The 19,092-nt window shown below is 32.9% G+C and overlaps 1 protein-coding gene across 1 annotated transcript in view; it reads left to right on the top strand.

Moving 5' to 3' along the window:
- Ppp2r5a (protein phosphatase 2 regulatory subunit B'alpha) overlaps window positions 1-19,092 on the top strand; it is a 63,308-nt gene that overhangs the window by 38,985 nt on the left and 5,231 nt on the right. Inside the window, exons 4-8 of the mRNA XM_076831389.1 lie at window positions 7,831-7,923; window positions 11,590-11,720; window positions 13,083-13,142; window positions 13,951-14,059; window positions 14,681-14,734. Coding sequence (XP_076687504.1) covers window positions 7,831-7,923; window positions 11,590-11,720; window positions 13,083-13,142; window positions 13,951-14,059; window positions 14,681-14,734 — 447 coding nt within the window. The remainder of the gene's footprint in view (window positions 1-7,830; window positions 7,924-11,589; window positions 11,721-13,082; window positions 13,143-13,950; window positions 14,060-14,680; window positions 14,735-19,092) is intronic.

The following is a 19,092-nucleotide window of genomic DNA, read 5'->3' as shown; positions in this document are numbered from 1 at the left end:
CATCATATTTGTTTTTTTATGTCCATGGTTTTCTGATGCTATCAGCCATTCTTTGTATTGAGGATCTCACAGGGGCTAAGTTTTTTTCCTCTTACTGGTTTGAACATCTTCTCTTTAACTTTGGTCAGTTTGACTTTCATGTATCTAAGTATAGATCTCTTTGACTTTATTCCACTTGGGGTTTGTTGAGTTTCAACTAAAGTTCATTGTGCGAATTAATGTTTTTCATCAACTTTGAGTTGCTTAGGGTTGTTATTTAAATATTTCTGTCCCCTTGTTCTCTTTTTTTGGTATTCCCATGTGTGCCATTACAATGGATGGTGTCCTTACATCAAAGTATCTCCAGTCATTTTGGGAGTAATTTAGAGTTTATTCTTCAGAAGGGCTCATGAAAACATTATTCCCTGAGTTCTTGTATTTTTAAGAGCAATTTGTGTATATTCTTTATTTTTAAAGATCAACTTGATGTGACATAAAAATCCATGGTTGATCTTCTCTACTGAAATACCTTATCTATGTTATTCCATTGTCTCCTGATTTCAATGTGATTTTCTTTCCCTTGTACCTAGACTTAGGTTTTTGCCTAAATGCCCAAAGGATACTTTTTTTTTAATGGCCAATTTTTTTTTTTTTATTGGAGTATACATCCATGTTGGTTTTTCTGGGTCACTTTTCCCTGTTGATTAATGTTCTTTCACTCTAAAAGTTTGCTCATACTTCTAAAGTATTTTTCTTCATTAATAGTTCTTCATACCTCTTTTGTTTAACTGCTTTGCTTTTCATCTTTAGGGGGTGCCTGCTATTCATGTGTTGGCTTTTTTTTGCCTCTGTGTCTCTTTAGTTTCCCTTAAACTATTTTTGTTAATCTCTTCATTCTTTTGAGTAGTTTTAGGTTTTCTTTTGTCTCACCCTCTTTTTCCTTTTATTCCCTAACTCTAGTTGCAAAGCAGTCTGACAGAGTGAATATTTATTTTCTGCAGATTCAGTAGCAGGGACAGGCAAGGGGAATAGAATGGGTGTTAGGTTAGTCAACTGGCAGTGCTTTACCACAGATAAGAACTATAGGAGGGAAGAATCTGTCTTAAAAAAAAACAAACAAAACAAATATGGTGCATTTTTAAGTAACAAACATCAGGATAGATCATCAGTAACATCAGCTACTTTCCAACATAGTCCCTGGGAGATACAAAGGAACTTTGCTTAATATATGGGGGCAAGACATTATTTCAAATTAAATTGTTGATTTTTTTTTATTTTACAAGGACCATTATATTTTCTTTTATAATTAAAGACAAGAGAAATAAAATTACATTCTATATTATTCAGGGCCTTTTAGGCAATAGTTTGCCTCTTACATATTTATTTATTCTGTTTGTTTTCCACATACAGTGGAAGTAGAGTCTAGGATTAGTGAAAGCTGATAATAATTTTAATGTTTATCAGCACATTAAAGCTTATAGAATTAGAAAATGTGAAGTGGCAAATAATTTTTAATAGAACTGTACACAAGATCATCTAAAATTTTGTGCCATAGTTGGTATAAAATTAGTGAGACTATATTTAATATTTCAAAGATTTTAAAAGCATGAAATTCTCATTAGCTGATGTTACTTTTTTTTTAAATCACATGTAGCTGGATAGTCTGAAAAAGATTCCTTAATTAGTCTTTGAATTTTTAAAAATAAAGATAGTTTTTCCATTAGAATATTTTTAAATGCTTATGAAAATTAACAGTGGAAATTCAGCCAAATAAACAATATGCTTTCCACTTTTCACTGGTATAATTTGAGGTTTTATTTAAATTCCCCGAAATGAGTAGTTCTTAACTTTTTAGGAGGTGGTTAATTACTTTCAAAAAAGGATTTTTTAAAAATGGGTTCTTACCCAAGACACATACCACAGGGACCCACAAGAAATTTCTATTCATCCATAGTTCCTTGAATAAAAGGCTCTGCTCTAGATACATATGTTTATAGAATCTTTCTAATCATTAATTCTTGGTGTATAATTTTTGAATTGGCTATTAAATGGTCTAAGGACATCAGAAACTGCTTCACACTGTTACCTGATTTATAGAATTTGTCACATTGTAGCTACATACATATTTAATCATCTTAGTATTTCTTACAGAATATTTAAAAAGCTGCTCTCATAATGAGATTATAGAGAGTTATCACACAGAAGACATTTGCTCCATAAATGTTTCCTCCCCTGTTATAAACGTGCTTTGAATCAAATGGCCTGGATTTTCCTGTTTTGCATTAAAAGTTTACATTTTATATTTAGCTTATCAGATCCTTAACAAGAGAAACTATTTTGATATGGTAGAAAATAAACACTAAGTTATTAATGAGAGGGAGTAATCACAAGTAATCCCAGAACCTTCCAGACCTTTGTTACCTTAACCTTTTCATGAATTTTCTAAAAATGCTAATTTACAAGTTTTTCTCTTTCTGCTTTCTTTCACATGTAGTGGCAATACTACAGGGAGACAGAAGAAAGAGACAAAAGACCTTTTCAGTACTTGGGAGGGCTATATATATATATATATTTTAACTATATATATATATTTTAACTTATCAAGTGTAGTATTACATGGTAATTGTTAACATATAACAGTTTAAAGTTATTCTCTTTTCTTTCCTAGGTGTTACTGTTTTCTATTTATTGAGGAAGAAGAATATAGTAATTTTTTGTTTACTTCCTTTTAGATAATTAGAAGGGTACTACCTTGGAATACATACCAGATTGTATATACAGTATTTTCATTTTATTAATGACTTCAGTGGCACAGATAATTAAGATTTAATTAGTGAAGCCAGGTATGGTGGCATGTTTTGTCTATGATCTTAGTTACTTCAGCAGTTGAGGTAAGATCCTTTATGCCATGAGTTTGAGACCAGCCTGGGCAGTGTAGCAAGACTTCATCATATATATAAACTGAACATCTACATTTTTTAAGGAATAACCTGTATTTTAGAGAATGTAAGCATCTTCACTGGCCCCTATAATTAGAAATTTTACACACATTTTACAAAGTACACCTTTACCTCAAATAACTCTTGGCCAGAAAATGTCTTTTAAATATTTGCAGGTGTTAAGAATCTAAAATGATAGGGATCATAGCCTAGGTCATTAACATTACTAACATAGAAATAAAAAGAAATAAAACCTTATATAAGAAATAAAAACTTTATATAAGGTTGAGAACATTTTGTATTACTTTGACATTAAATCATGAATAATTATTATCTTTTTAGACTTTTTTTAGTTCTTTTTAGATATACATGACAGAATAGTGTTTTTTTTTTTAGAGAGAGAGAGAATTTTTTAATATTTATTTTTTAGTTCTCGGCGGACACAACAACTTTGTTTGTATGTGGTGCTGAGGATCGAACCCGGGCCGCACGCACATCAGGCGAGCACGCTACCGCTTGAGCCACATCCCCAGCCCCAGAATAGTGTTTTTTTAACATATTATAAACATGAAGTGTAACTTCCCATTCTTGTGGTTGTACATGATATGGAGTTACACTGGTCACGTATTCATATGTGAACATAGACTAAATAGGACATCACTTTCCTATCTTTCCCATTCCCATCCCCCCTCCCTTCCCTTCATAGTTCTTTTTCCTTGTTTGTTGTTTGAGACAGGGTCTCCATGCTGTGTTGTCCTGGTTTATCTTGAACTTGTGGGCTCAAGTGATCCTCCCACACCTCAGCCTCCCAAGTAGCTGGGACTACAGGTGTGTACACCACACCTGGCATCTTTTTAGTTCTGTGGATAAAAGAACAGATGGGAAAAAAACAAGGCTGACCCTATTTAAACTTTACAGTGTCCATGCAGAATCTGCTCTGTTTTCACAAGGATTACAGGGAAAAAAATAGATCCTTAGAGAACTAAGATTTTGTTAGAGTTTACTGTGTCCAAGGCAATGCTCTAGGCATTTCATGTATAATATCTCATATAGTCCTGTCTGTGTTAACTCTTGCTTGAATTCTTTCATATAGTAAATCAATTTTTAAAACTCCTTTACACTAGTTTCTTCTTTTTTTTTGGTGGGGGGCGGGGGGTGAGGGTGTTGGTACTGGGGATTGAACTCAGGGGCACTTAACCACTGAGCCACATCCCCAGCCCTACTTTGTATTTTTATTTAGAGACAGGGTCTCACTGAATTGCTTAACACCCCACTGTTGCTGAGGCTGGCTTTGAACTTGGCGATCCTCCTGCCTTAGCCTCCCAAGCTGCTAGGAGGTGTGCGCCACTGCACCCGGCTACACTGGTTTCCTCTTAATAGAAGTTGGAAAGCATGTGGTTACCATACCCCTTAAAAATGGATGGAAAGTGATGGATGGAAATGAATGAAAAATAACTTGTAGGTCAATCTTTTCCTCTCATGGCCAAACATTTCCAGTTTTTTGTTTTTTGTTTTTCGTTTTTTTTTTAAGAAGAGAGAGAGAGAGAGAGAATTTATTATTTTTTTTAGTTTTCAGTGGACACAACATCTTTGTTTGTATGTGGTGCTGAGGATCGAACCGGGGCCACATGCATGCCAGGCGAGCATGCTACCTCTTGAGCCACATCCCCAGCCCCCATTTCCAGTTTTTATAGCTTTTTGTATAGGTGTTACAGATACCAAATCATCTGGGCTGTTTCTGTTGTACCTTGAATAAAGTCTTTTTAATGGTGAAGATCAGAATTTTATGTTTTATTTTTACTACCTTAGAAAAGACATGGGCAGAACTCAATAGCTCAGGAACATCTTTAGGTGTACAAAAGTAGGACCAGGGGCTGGGGCTGGGGCTCAGAGGTAGAGCACTTGCCCAGCATGCATGAGGCACTGGGTTCAATCCTCAGCACCACATAAAAATAAAATAGAGATATTGTGTCCACCTGTAACTAAAAAATAAATATTTAAAAAAAAGAAAAAGTAGGAACAGTCATACCTTGAACATATATGAAGTCTGTCATTTTATCAGGGAGCTGAAGCCATTGCCGAAGTGTCTGTTGTTCTTCTCAACCCCATTTCTTAGATTGTTTGAGCATACTATTTCTTCATATAGAAGGATATGGAGAAACTTTAAACTACACGGAAACATGATCTCTTAACAAATATGATTCCCATTTATTAATATTTATTGAGCATCTGTTTTGTGCCAGGAATTCTAAACACTGGGGGTAAAGTCCTGAACTAAGCAAAGTTCTTTACATCCTAGTGGAAGAGAATTACATATCTCCCAATGTAAACTTTTGTAATAATAATAATCAAATAAAAATATTCTATGTCAAGGTATGAGTAAGTACAAGAAAAAATAATTGAGGATTAAGGGGTATGTAGAGAGTGATACTGGGGACAAGGTTCATTTTTATAGAAGAAAAATCTTGGCCATTTTGAAGATTTTCATCTCTGTAGATCACTAGTGTTTCTTCTATTTGGAATAATAATGCAGCATGTATATAGGTAAAATTGCCATCATTTCTTTAGTGATGCTTAAGTTGGTTGCATAACAGCACTTTCCATGTAATCTTGACTGGTCATATGATATTCACTGTGTCAAGTAAGTGATATAGATGAAAGCTCTTTTAAAAATTATATGTGCATGGGGCTGGGGTGGTGGCTCAATGGTACAACACTTGCCTAGTATGTATGAGGCACTGGGTTCAATTCTCAGCATTGCATATAAATAAATAAATAAATAAATTTTAGATAAATAAGCTTTACTATATATCAGTCTTTTTTCCCATGGATTTTCCTGAGAGAAGAGATTTTCTTTTCTTTCTTTTTTTTTTTTAATATTTTTTTAGTTGTAGAGGGACACACAATATCTGTTTATTAATTTATTTTTTATGTGGTGCTGAAGATCATACCAGTTTTCACACATGCTAGGTGAGCACTCTGCCACTAAGCTACAGTCCCAGCCCCAGAGTTCTCCATCAACAACTAAAAAAAAAAAAAAAAAATTAAATTATATGTGGTATTTGTGAATGAGAGCTTTTAACCATATATATATATATATTGAGCTTTCAACCATATATATATTTGGTAAATATATATATATATTTTTATATATATATTTTTAAATATGTATATTTTGGTAATATATATATATTTTATATACATATTTTTAAATATATATATATTTGGTAAATATATATATATTTCTTATATTTTTTTTAAATATATATATTTTATATACATATTTTTAAATACATATATTTTGGTAAATATATATATATATATTATATACATATTTTTAAATATATATATTTGGTAAATATATATATATATTTTTTATATATAAATATTTTAAAATATATATATATTTTATATACATATTTTTAAATACGTATATTTTGGTAAATATATATATTTTATATATTTTTTAAAAATATATATATTTTGGTAAATATATATATTTTATATATATATATATATATATATATATATATATATATATATATAAAATTAGAGAATATATATTTTAGAGAAGTTGGTGTGATTTAGAGTTTGATGTCAGCTAGGTCTCCCAAAGGACATGCTATTACTCTTAAAACTGTTAAATCTTATACCCTGTATTTCTGATGTAGATCTGAAGAGTAGATACGCTAGCGCATGCCACATTTGGCTTGTGTCTAACTGATGCCGCTTTCCCACAGACTCTGAACTCCCACTGAACTAGGGAGCTGCATATAGAGTCTGTGATTCTGTCCCATTAACCTACCCCCTGCACGCCTTTAAGACATGTGCCTGCCTTTCCACAGCACTCCACTGTCTTCTTGGCTTGGCCAGAATCCAGTTGAATGCAGAGCTCAAGTTGCACATCTCCCTCAAAACTTATCCTGCTAAGCATATTCCACAGTGTAATAGACCTTTGCTAAATGTCTTCTGCACTCATAGTCTGTTCCATGTAATTAATAAATACAATGTGTATACCTTTTATGTATTTTTAGTTTGTATTTAGTGAGAGAAGGGAAAAAAGATCAGTATGTTAAATCCATAGACCCTACAGCATTTACCATAGAACACATTTTGACTACTGAGCTCAATAATATTCTAAGAACAGTTTTGTGATCCAAGTACATATAGTTTTGTTTGATGCATTTTTGCCCCATGTATGTAAAGGAAGCAATGCTTATGGGGCCTAATATTACCTAATTTTTAAATATTTATTGTACATTAAGGATATAACAAGAAAAAGAAGTTGATATCAATGTTTATAGATTATTTTCAAACAATATAGAAGGTTTTGCTTTGGGTATAAACATGCCACAAGATGCTCAAACCTGAGCAAGGAGTTGGCCTCCTGTGGACTGCTGTGCGGTTTTGTTGACAGCGCCATTTGGGCTGTTTTCATGCCCAGTACTGTGCTGTGTATCATGTGAACAGATGTGAGGCACTGTACAGCTCCAGAAAGCTCATTCACTAATCAGGGAAGCAAGACAGAATTTATTGGCTTAGAAGACCAAACTGCAAAAAATTGTGGGTTTTTTTCGGTGGTGGGGTGCGGGGGATTGAACCCAGGGCCTTGCGTGTACGAGGCAAGCACTCTACCAACTGAGCTATATCCCCAACCCAAAAAGTTTTTTAAACTGTAATTTTTTTTCTTTTTACTGGTGCTGGGAATTGAAACCTTAGGCCTCACATATGCTAGGCAAGTGCTCTACACTGAGCTACATATATAGCCCTAAAAACCTTATTTTCTAATTTTATAATATCAGAAATCTCCCTACTAAGTTGGTAATTGAGGTGTGTTTTTTATATGAAGTATTATAACCTGGTGTAGAATTTTGTACCATCATCTTAGCTTTTATTTGACTTTCTCTCATAGTTGGTGTATGAATTCTTCTTGAGATTTTTGGAGAGCCCTGATTTCCAGCCTAGCATTGCAAAACGATACATTGATCAGAAATTTGTACAACAGGTAAGGAACTCTTATGTCCTAAAGTTTTTACATTTATCTTAGCAATGATTAACTTGTGATTAAAATAGTTCTTCAAAACTTAAAATGGTTTGTTTTAATTTGACAGCATTTAATATTCTTGCCAGACAATTGGGATGAAAGTGAAGAAGCTTTAATATAAAAGTATTTTTATCAAGGGTGAGCTTCTAATGAAGTCAATCAAATTATCGTATCCAGTTCTAAATTCTGTTATTTTATAAAGACCAGAAAATCTAGCCTTTCTGCAGTATCTATGAGAAATTTTGGCATGACCATTCAATCAAAGGGTCAAACTTTTGTTTTAAAATTTTAAGTCTTTGTACTTTAACTTGATGTATATTTCAAGCATTGTGGCTTTAACTGAGGCTCCTTTCCTGTCAACAAGCATCAGTTCCCCTTCCCCTTACCACCTTATGCATCCTAACCACCCAATTCCTAAACCACAGATAAAATGGGATCATGAGGTGTAAATACATGCAGTATCTTCTTTCTTTTCATAAGTTGGTTATTAGCTCATTTTGGGAACTTATATACTCACAATTAATCCCTAGGAGAGTGTCCACTTCTCTTTTATTTTCAAAGTCTTTGAGTCCTCTTTTTTAAATTCTAATTTGTTATATATGACATCAGAATGCAATTCATATTACACAAATAGAGTACAATTTTTCATGTCTGTACACAAAGTAGAGTCACACTGTTCATGTTTTCATGCATGTACTTAGGGTAATGATGTGCATCTCATTCCACCATCTTTCCTACTTCCACGCCCCCTCCCTTCACAACCCTCCTTCTTACCCCATCTAAAGTTTGTTTATTCCTCCCATGCTCGCCCCCCATCCCCATTATGAATCCGTATCCTTATATCAGAGAAGACATTTGGCATTTGGTTTGGGGGTAATGGCTTACTTCGCTTAGCATGATATTCTCCAACTCCATCCATTTACCTGCAAGTGCCATGATTTTATTCTCTTTTAATGCTGAGTAATATTCCATTGTGTATATATACCACATTTTCTTTATTCATTCATCTACTTAAGTGTATCTAGTTTGGATCCACAGTTTAGCTATTGTGAATTGTGTTGCTATAAACATTGATGTGGGTGTGTTAGAGGCCTCTTTTAACTATTTGAAGTTGGCTGGTCTTAAAATTGCATAGCAGATTAAACCTTCTAGGTTCATTTTTGCTTTTGAAACACTTATCAGTTAAGGCCTCATTAGGGATTTAATGCTGAGGCCAGGATTAAAATCATTATAAGGACCTTTCCTACCTTTCAGACCATCTTTTTGTGTCCCCTATGTAAAGATTCCACAAACATGAGTCCCACTTATTTAGAGTTTATTTTTGGTCATTTATAGATATCCCCAACCTCATATAAAGTATTCTGACCAGTTGCTGTGGATAAATGAAAAACATTTGTCAGCCTAACCATTCAAGTAACTCTTCATAAATTGCACAGAAATATTAGATGTGTGTTAACAGTAAAATATACACTTCAATCGTGAGTAAAAATCAGATTAAATCAAGTTATGTTATTTGGGTAATTGAAAATGAAAGCATATTTTATTTCCTTCTGTAGTTCTCATGGGGGTTACACACATAGACACACACACACTCAACATATTTTTTGGTACTAGGGTTGGAACCCATGGATGAACCCAGTCCTCATTTTCAAGACAGGTGTTAGTTCACTAAGTTCTTGAGGCTGGCTTCAAACTTGTGATCCTCCTGCCTCAGCCTCCCAATTGCTGGAATTATAGGCATGTGCCACTGCACCTGGTTTCATATAGGATATAGTAAAGGTACTCTAGTAATGCCACATTAAATTGCATCTCAGATAATAGCAGGTTGAGGGGAACCTTGTTTAGTGCTTTCTTAGTCTGGAGCTTGAAGTATTAGGATGCTGGATTTTTCTAGGGGTTTGAGAAAAGAAAACCAGTAGTGTTGGACCCATTTTCTACCTTCTACTTCAAATGCCTGAATTGTCTGAGAAGCTAAGGCCCAGAATTTTATTTTAGCAGTCTATATGATCTGCTTTTACAGATAGTTCCTGAAAAACTGTTCAGGTGCTATTTTAATAAATTTATGTTTCCGAAGTCTCAGTTTTTGTATTTTGAAATAATTTGGTAGGTAGTAATTTTAAGACCTTAGGCAGGAGAAAAATTATTAAATTTGGAAACAACTGCATAATTATAATTTTATGTTCAAATCAGAATTTCAGAAGAAAGAGAGGAAGGAAGCTAAGATTTACTGAGTGCTTTTAATATGCTAAGCACTGTCCTTAGGTGCTTTTGTATAATGAGCCAGAGCACATCCAATTTCACAACAGCTATTAGGAGGCACAATCAGGATTTGAGGGGAAGTCTCTGACTATGATGGCACCCTATCTTAAAGAAAATTTGGTCTCAACCTGTCTTATTTTATCAATGAATAAACAAGATCAGAGGTTATGAATGACCCTTATAAGCACCTTGATATTAGTATGGGAACCAGTATAATAGGTTTCCTGATTATTAGTTTTGTGTATGTTTCATCATGTGACTATTTCTAAACAGATTATTTGTTTAGATTATAATATCTGAAAATATATTTCTTTAAATAGGTTGAAAAGTAGCTAACAACTGTTCTCTGATGTTTTCCTCTTAAAAATCAACTTGTATTGAATGATATCTGTTCTTGACTTAGACACAATGACCTTACAATTAAAGGCCCCTTTCATTAACTTGAAAGCATATCTTTCAAGTAAACCCAATATCAGAAACTTGAATTTGAGTGTTAAATGAGCAGGTTAGCTATTTTTAATCATTGAAACTGGATTAAGCATATTAACATAATTTTCACATACCATGGATTTTTTTTTTCAGGAGACTCATGCATTGCCTTAACGTAGCCAACAAAGAGTGCAAACTGTGAGCAGTTAATTTGTCAGGCATATATAAAAATGACTTATGCCATCACTACCCTCAAAATACTCAATCATGTTAGAGATGTACATGTATGCAATTATATACGATTATAATTAAAGGCACAATGGAATAAGAACTTCTGATGAGGTCAAGAGCTTTGCATCTAAATTTAGTGTAATTATCAGCACCAAAGTTCAGAACATAAAAATCCACATTTCTGGTAAACTGTATAATTTCTACATGTGTATTTTTAAAACTTCATTTATTTGATGATTTGCAGTCTAAAAGCTTAATGTGTTAACTTACTATCAAAAAGGACTAAACACCTAATTTTAACACTAAAAATTATAAGCAATGTTTAGTAGCTAAGAGGAGGATAGAATGTTAAAAATCAGTGGTAAAGTAAGGGGAATTTTTTGTTGTTGTTTTTTGGTAGTGGTAGCGCTGGGGATCAAACCCAGGGCACATTACCACTGAGCTATATATATCCACAGCCCCCCAAAGTGTTAAAGTGCTTAAATTATTTATTGTGTCATTCAAAAAATGAAATTAGTAAAAAGAAATACTTCCTAAGCTTTTCTTTTGCTTTATTTATTTACCAAGGGTAAAATCAATCTGATAGGGCAGAATCTTTTAAGAAAAAAATCTAAAGATTTCATAGATAATCTTAAAATCAAAATTAGAATAAAGTGAAGTTTTAGCTCGATTATTTTTTAAAAGTAATTTCTCAGATTTTTTTTAAAGCTCCTGGAGCTTTTTGATAGTGAAGATCCCAGAGAACGTGACTTCCTGAAGACTGTTCTGCATCGAATTTATGGGAAATTTCTTGGACTAAGAGCATTCATCAGAAAACAAATTAACAATATTTTCCTCAGGTAAATTATTCATATATTCATAAACAGACACCCCCATCTTGTCTTCACCCTTTCAGGTTGATTTTTAATATCTGAAATCTACAAATGTAACTGGTTGTTTTGGGGTCATTTTTGGCCTGTTTTGTGGATATCATTGGATTGCATCTTAACTTTTTAGAAACTGCAGTAGACAGTAATGATGAGACTAATTTTTTGATAGGCAATACCAATGTTATTTAAGATTCATTGAGAGGAGAATTTACCTAGTTTTCTGTTTATTTTGAGCTTATTGTTTATCTTTTTTTAATATTTATTTTTTAGTTATAGTTGGACACAATATCTTTATTTTATTTTTATGTGGTGCTAAGGATCGAACCCAAGGCCTCGCACGTGCTAGATGAGTACTCTACCGCTGAGCCACAATCCCGGCCCCGAAATTTTTTGTACAAATAGTATTTAAACCAGTGGCTCTTGGAATTTCTTTTATTGATTTTTCTGACAAGGCTAATTAACTACCTATGGGACCTATCATTTGACTACTGTGAATCTGTTAAATATTCGCTTCAAATCAGGAGACTTCACATTTAACACCCGCATTTCAGGTTTGTTTTAATTAGTTGAAGACCTGTCAAAAGTAGGCCAACATTCCACATTGCAGTAGTGACGAATGAGTGAAAGCTCCCTCCTCTAGTGAGAGCAGCTTCTACATTTCTTTTGTCATCTCCTATGTCCACTTCAGCCATATGTTCACACCTGTGCTGGCCCGTTGTATTTGAGTTTATGATCCCCTGCTTCAAAAGAGAGCCTAGTGTTGTAGGGCTAGACAGTCTGTGTTGTCTGAACAAAAGTCGCTTTACTATATATCAAGTCTTTTTTTTCTCTTGCATTTTCCTGTGAGATTTTCTTTTTTCTCTTGCATTTTCTTTTGAGAAGAGATTTTCTTTTTCTTTTCTTTTTTTTTTTTTTTTTGTTTTAGTTATAGAGGGACACACAATATCTTTGCTTAATAATTTATTTTTTATGTGGTGCTGAGGATTGAACCAATGCCTCATGCATGCTTAGGCAAGCGCTCTGCCACTGAGCTACAGCCCTAGCCCAAAAGAAGAAATTTTCTATTTTGAAAAGTATTCTTTGAGAAAAATCATCTTTCTTATATATTAAATAAGATAGAATATTCCAAATAAAATGATACTCTGTTCTCCTCACATGTCAAGTTTTACAAAGGTATATTTTGTTAAGGTTGCTGATTTGGGACAAATTAGCTTACAAAGACAACCCAAAGCATGCCTGTGTTTCATACTGCTGCCTTTAGAATGATTTCTTCACTTTCCGTTTTCTTTTAGTTTTCTGATGTTCATTATATCTACTTTATTTTAAATTCAGGTTTATATATGAAACAGAACATTTCAATGGTGTTGCTGAACTCCTTGAGATCTTAGGAAGGTAGGTCAGGCTTTCTATTTATTCATTAAGAAAGTTTAAATATTTTATGTAATAAAATCTTAGCTAGAGTTGAAGAAATTATTTCCTGTTTTAGAACTTAAAATATTGAGCGCAGTGCAAGAAGCTGGGATTCAATCCCCCATACTACAGGAAAAAGAAGGAAGGAAGGAATAGTTTCTCAAGATATTGTGAATATTTGATGAAGTTACAGGTATTCTTGTTCAGTATTGATAGACCATTCCTTATTCATCTCTTCTTTTTAGAATATCTTTAGTCTTTGGCTTTAGTTTGCACAAACATTTTGCCTGCCTTATTCACTACAAAGCATTATTAATTTGAGAGAATTTAGAATTTAGAAATTTCCTCTATTTCTGTTCAGAGAATATTTAGAAAATAAGTGTGGAAAAAAAACTACGACTTAATTTGAGATTATCCAACAAAGTAAGAGAAACTATCCATTTATTTCAGAAAATATTGAAAATTCTACCTATTGTGACATTGACTCTCCTATGGCTTTACAGAGGAAAATAAAGGCAAAATGCTTAAATAAAGTGACAGTCTTTATAGAAAATGAAACAAATTACATACTGTGGCATTAGTTGGCAGTCATGGTTTTCTTTGGGGATTACTGAATGACAAAGGAACAGAATTCATAATAATAGTCTTTCTAAAGTAGTTCAAAGATGAATGAATGTACAACACCAGGATTGAAGCAGAGCACTGTTCCTTAAATAATCGTGGATAGTATCCCTTTTAGAAACAAAATAGTAACTACTTAATCCTCCCCCCTGCCTTTTTCTCCCTCCAGTATTATCAATGGCTTTGCATTGCCACTGAAAGCAGAACATAAACAATTTCTAATGAAGGTTCTTATTCCTATGCATACTGCAAAAGGATTATCTTTGTTTCATGCTCAGGTAAGTTTCAACTGAAATGAATTTTGTTTAAAAGACAAATAGAAAGACGGAGAAATATTGAGATGACAATTTGAAGTATAACCAAGAAGTTTGCTTTGTAAGTTGTCTATAGCAAATTTTCATTATAAGCTTAAAATATTATGATATTTAGTTATTAAACAAAACCAGTACATGTCAAGTTTACTTGCATTCTGATCCATGTCCTTACCTCATTAACTATGTGACTTTGAATAAATCCCACATTTCTTCAGACAGTTACTTGCGATCATGAAAACTATCTAGAAAGATTTTGGTCTCCTCTATTAATATTTAGAAAATAATTCTATATCAGTATAGGCACATATGTAGTTACATGCTAAAAATCTAAATTGTTAGCTCTAGATTTATTTCAGTGAACTTTATAGTGAGAAATCACTATTCTAAAAAAAACATTTTTTTGATCTAGAAATTACTTTCAAGATTAAAAATTTACACATTTTGAGTATATTCATTTTTATATATTGAAATAAACTAGAGTAAAATTGATCAAAATGATATTTTTGTTGGCTAAATACAAAAAACTTCCATCCCTACATGTTGTTTCACTCAATAACATTTATAAACTTTTCTTTTATCTTCTAGCTAGCATACTGTGTTGTACAGTTCCTGGAGAAAGATACAACATTGACAGAACCAGTAAGTATTCCATTCAAGTTCATGTTTTTGTTCTGCATTCATAGCATTTCATTTTAACTTTCTCTATAGTCTCACAGAGTTATTAAACAGTAATAATAATGTACCTTAAGCTAAAATCATTTAGGAGCAATGTGAGGTTAATCTGCAAAGAACAGGGCTGGGAGGGGAGAATACTCATGAGTTATGTGTCTTGAATAATATAATAAAATATTAACATTAATAGGTAGTAATTGAGATGTGTGACAATAGGAGAAAATGACCATAGTGAAATTTTATATGTATAAATATTTATTGGTAATATTTACTTTTAATTTACCTTTCAGAATTAAAACCTACTGTGAGGGTTTCAAAACTATTTCCTTGAATTTTTGTTTTACTTTTAGAAATAGGATATTGCCTCTTATTAATGATAAACCTCAAGATAGGAATGAAAACACTTCCTTGCCTTTAAGATGGAATTTTAGAATAAAGGTTGTTTACTTCAGGAGAGAGGAAAAAGATAGTTATCATGAAGATGCAAAAAGAGCTGAGATAGGGTGAAATAGAACAACAAAGAAAATATTTTAACCTTGATGAAATAAGTACTTTGATAGAATGCCTCCTCAACATTTTAAATTAATATTTAAACTAAGATAATTGTTGAAGAATAGCAGAAGGATTGAAGGATTAAAATTAATTTTTAAAGATTTTTTAAAGCCTTTTTAGGAGCCCCCTAGGGATGCTTGAAAAAATTATGTACTTAAGTCTTCTTTGACTTGAACCTTTTGTAAAGGAACAATATTTTTCCATTCCCTAATTTTTCATGTTTTTGGATTTTTAGATTCTCAGTTGTTGCTGCAAACAGTTTTGAAAGATAAATCAGGATTAATAGGCACACAGTATTTTCACATGAAAACATATAACCTCTAAAGGGAATTAAAACTTAATATAATTTCATAATGATTCCTCTTAGAACTGAGAAAACACATATTAAGTCATGGTTCATGCCTGGTAAATAGTAAACAAATATAATTTTACTTTTTAATTGGAGTGGGTAAAGAGGATAAGTGATTACTTTTTAAAGAGTGGAAACTAGGGAGAAAAATAATGCCCAGATATCTGGCCTGGGTGAGCTGGGTGTTTGGAAATAGGCAAGAGGAAGGTCAATGTCTAGGTTAACAAAGGAAAAAAATTTTTCAATTTGTAAAAATTTCTACATACACAGGTTTTATGATTTCTACTATAGGCCATTCTGACACCCAAATTATGACATTACTTGGGTTTGAGCCTTAATACAAATAGTCCCCAACTTATGATGGTTCAACTTAATGATTTTTCAGCTTTACAGTGGTGTGAAACAATCTGCATTCAGTAGAAACTATACTTTAGATTTTGACCCTTCCCCAGGCCAGCCACATGTGGTACAAGACTCTCATGATGCTGGGCAGTGGTCATGAGCTGCAGCTCCCAGTGAGCCACACTGTCACAAGGCCAACAGCCAGTATTCCAAGGTGTACTGTGTAACTAAGCTATATGTTTCATAGGTTAGATGCTTTCCATGCATTTTTGACTTGGCTGTTTCCAACTTAACAGTGAGTTTACTGGGATGTAAAACCATCATCAGTTAAAGAGTTACTAATTTTCTGGAAATCTGCATTCATTTCAAAGCCACCTACAAATCATAAACAGGCTAGGGCTTTTCCTATTTTATTATAATCTAAAAGTACCTAAATCTTGAAATTATTGTTATTTTCTAAAATGGAAATCACTGTTACTTCCATTTATAAAAGTAATGTATATTAAATTAGTTCACACAATACAAAAAACTAAAGCACAGTGTAAAAGTTCCCTGAAATCTTGTCCTTTAGAGATAATAAGTTGGTAAATACAGTTGTTGTTTTTTTTTAACCTCATTATACCATGGTTAGATTTCCATGTTAATCCACTTCATTTTTTCCATTGATGGCATAAAATCTCAGTGGGTTACTATTCATTAATCCTCTCTTAGTTGACACTTGATTGAGCTTTTTACTGTCATAAATATGTTGCTGGGGAGAGCATGTTTTGGAGTATTAGAATTGTTTTGTTCCTGTCTGTGGTATTAGTTATAAATAAATTTTTATAAATCCTCAGAACTATATACCAAAAGAAAAAATGGGCCAGGCCTGGTGGCTCACATCTTTTAATCAGTGGCTCAGGAAGCTAAGGCAGGAGGATCTTGAGTTCAAAGCCAGCCTGAGCAAAAGCAAGGCACTAAGCAACTCAGTGAGACCCTGTTTCTAAATAAAATACACAGTAGGGTTGGAGATGTGGTTCAGTGGTCAGGTGTCCCTGAGTTCAATCCCCAGTACTGAAAAAAGGGGGGAAAAAAAGAATTTTACTGTTTGAAAATTTAAGAAATGAAAACATTTAAAAAGTAAAATCTGTGCTGCTGAGTCAGAGTGTATGCAAATTTTAACATGTTAGAAATTATATTCCTAAAAGTTTACACTGTATTCACAATATTTCACTCCAGACTGAGGCAATACTTATTTTCCCTTACCTTAGCCAATCAATGCTAAATACTGTTTTAAAATCTGTTTATTCTACAAGGTGTGAAATATTTTAATTTGCTATTTTGTTATAGATGAGGATCGAGCCACCCTTTAATATGTTTATTGGTCATTTATATTTCTATGTCCTATGTTTAGCTCTTTCCCTATTGTTATTTTGCAAAACGTTTTTGACCACTTGGGAGTTTTGTTTTAATTTTGAATATACTGTTTTTTTCTCTTTAAATAAAACAATAATTTTTATGTCATAAATCTATTTCTTTGTCTTACTAAAAAAAATCTTCCTATGGGCTGCAGTTAGTTGTAGCTAAGTGGTAAGAGCATCTCCCTGGCATGTGTGAGGCACGGGGCTTCATCCTCAGCACCACAGAAAGATAAATAAATAAAATAAAGATATCATGTCCATCTAAAACTAAAATATATACATATATATATTTTAGTGTTTTATATATATATATGTGTGTGTGTGTGTGTGTGTATATATATATATATATATATATATATATATATATATATATATATATATATATAAAAATTTTAGTTGCTCATGACAGTACAGTGATCTTGACATATCATACATTTGATTCAAATGGGGTATGAATTCTCATTTTTCCATGTGTACAGGTTGTAGGATCACATTGGTTATACGGCTGCGTATATACATATAGCTACCTGCCCCCCTTGCCAGGTGCAGCAGCAAACACCTGTAATCCCAGCTACCTGGATAGCTGAGGCAGGAGGATTGCAACCTCAAGGCCAGCCTCAGCAAGACCTCATCTCAAAATAAAGGGGAATGTAGCTCAGTAGTAGAGTGCCCCTAGTTGTTCAGTATCCAGTATCTCACACACACACACACACACACGCACACCAAAAAAAAAAAAAAAAAAAAAAAGGATAAAGAAAAATCTTTCTACCCCTGAAATTATCAAAATATTCTAAATTTTTGTAGTTGTTTTCTAGTTATATATTGAAGTTATTTTAGAGATAGTTTTGCTTTCATATCTTTATTCCAGCTGTAGTTTCCTAGGCTCCATAATGAGGTAACACAAACTTGGTGGCTTAAAACAACAGAAATTTACTCTATCACAGTTCTGGAGGCCAGAAGTCAAGGTGTCACCAGAGGCCCTAAGGGAGATAATCTGTTCCACACCACCTTTGTCATGTATTAAAACAATTTATGCCTGAGTCTGTCTAGATACTCTTTTATTTATCTTTTCTGTCAGTTTCTATGCTAACACCATCTAGTTAAAATTGCTGATATTGGTAGTATAGGTTGTATTCCATTGATCTTCCCAAAAAAAAAAAAATAATAATAATCTTGGCTATTGATTACATTTGCCAATTTTAGAATAAATATTTCCATAGTTCCAAAGGTAACTCAATTGGTATTTGGAATTTATAGATTAAATTCAGGAGAAAAATAGTTATAATCCTATTAGATGATCAATAGTTTTTTAAAAAGGACAGGAGAAAGAATAAGAGTTGCTTATGAAAATTATTTTTAATCTATTAAAGATATTTTTATATATTACCTTCCAACTAGCCACATATTGACTTTTTCTATTTATTCTAGTAATTTTCAAGAAGCATATAACTACTGTATACTAAGATCCTACAATTTTTTCCTTTTAACCTATAGAGTTGAACCATCCTGGCATTTCTAGGATAATTAGCCATGAAATAGTGTTCTGTTAATATACTGTTAGGGGCTGGGGTTGGGGCTCAGTGGTAAAGCACTTGCCTAGCATGTGTGAGGCACTGGATTTGATTCTCAGCACCACATAAAAATAAATAAATAATAAAGGTATTGGGCCCATCTACAACTAA

The sequence above is a fragment of the Callospermophilus lateralis genome, chromosome 13, assembly GCF_048772815.1.
Source record: "Callospermophilus lateralis isolate mCalLat2 chromosome 13, mCalLat2.hap1, whole genome shotgun sequence".
NCBI classification, from domain to species: Eukaryota; Metazoa; Chordata; class Mammalia; order Rodentia; family Sciuridae; genus Callospermophilus; species Callospermophilus lateralis.
Note: the sequence above shows the minus strand (reverse complement) of the source record. Positions and strands in the feature narration are given on the sequence as shown.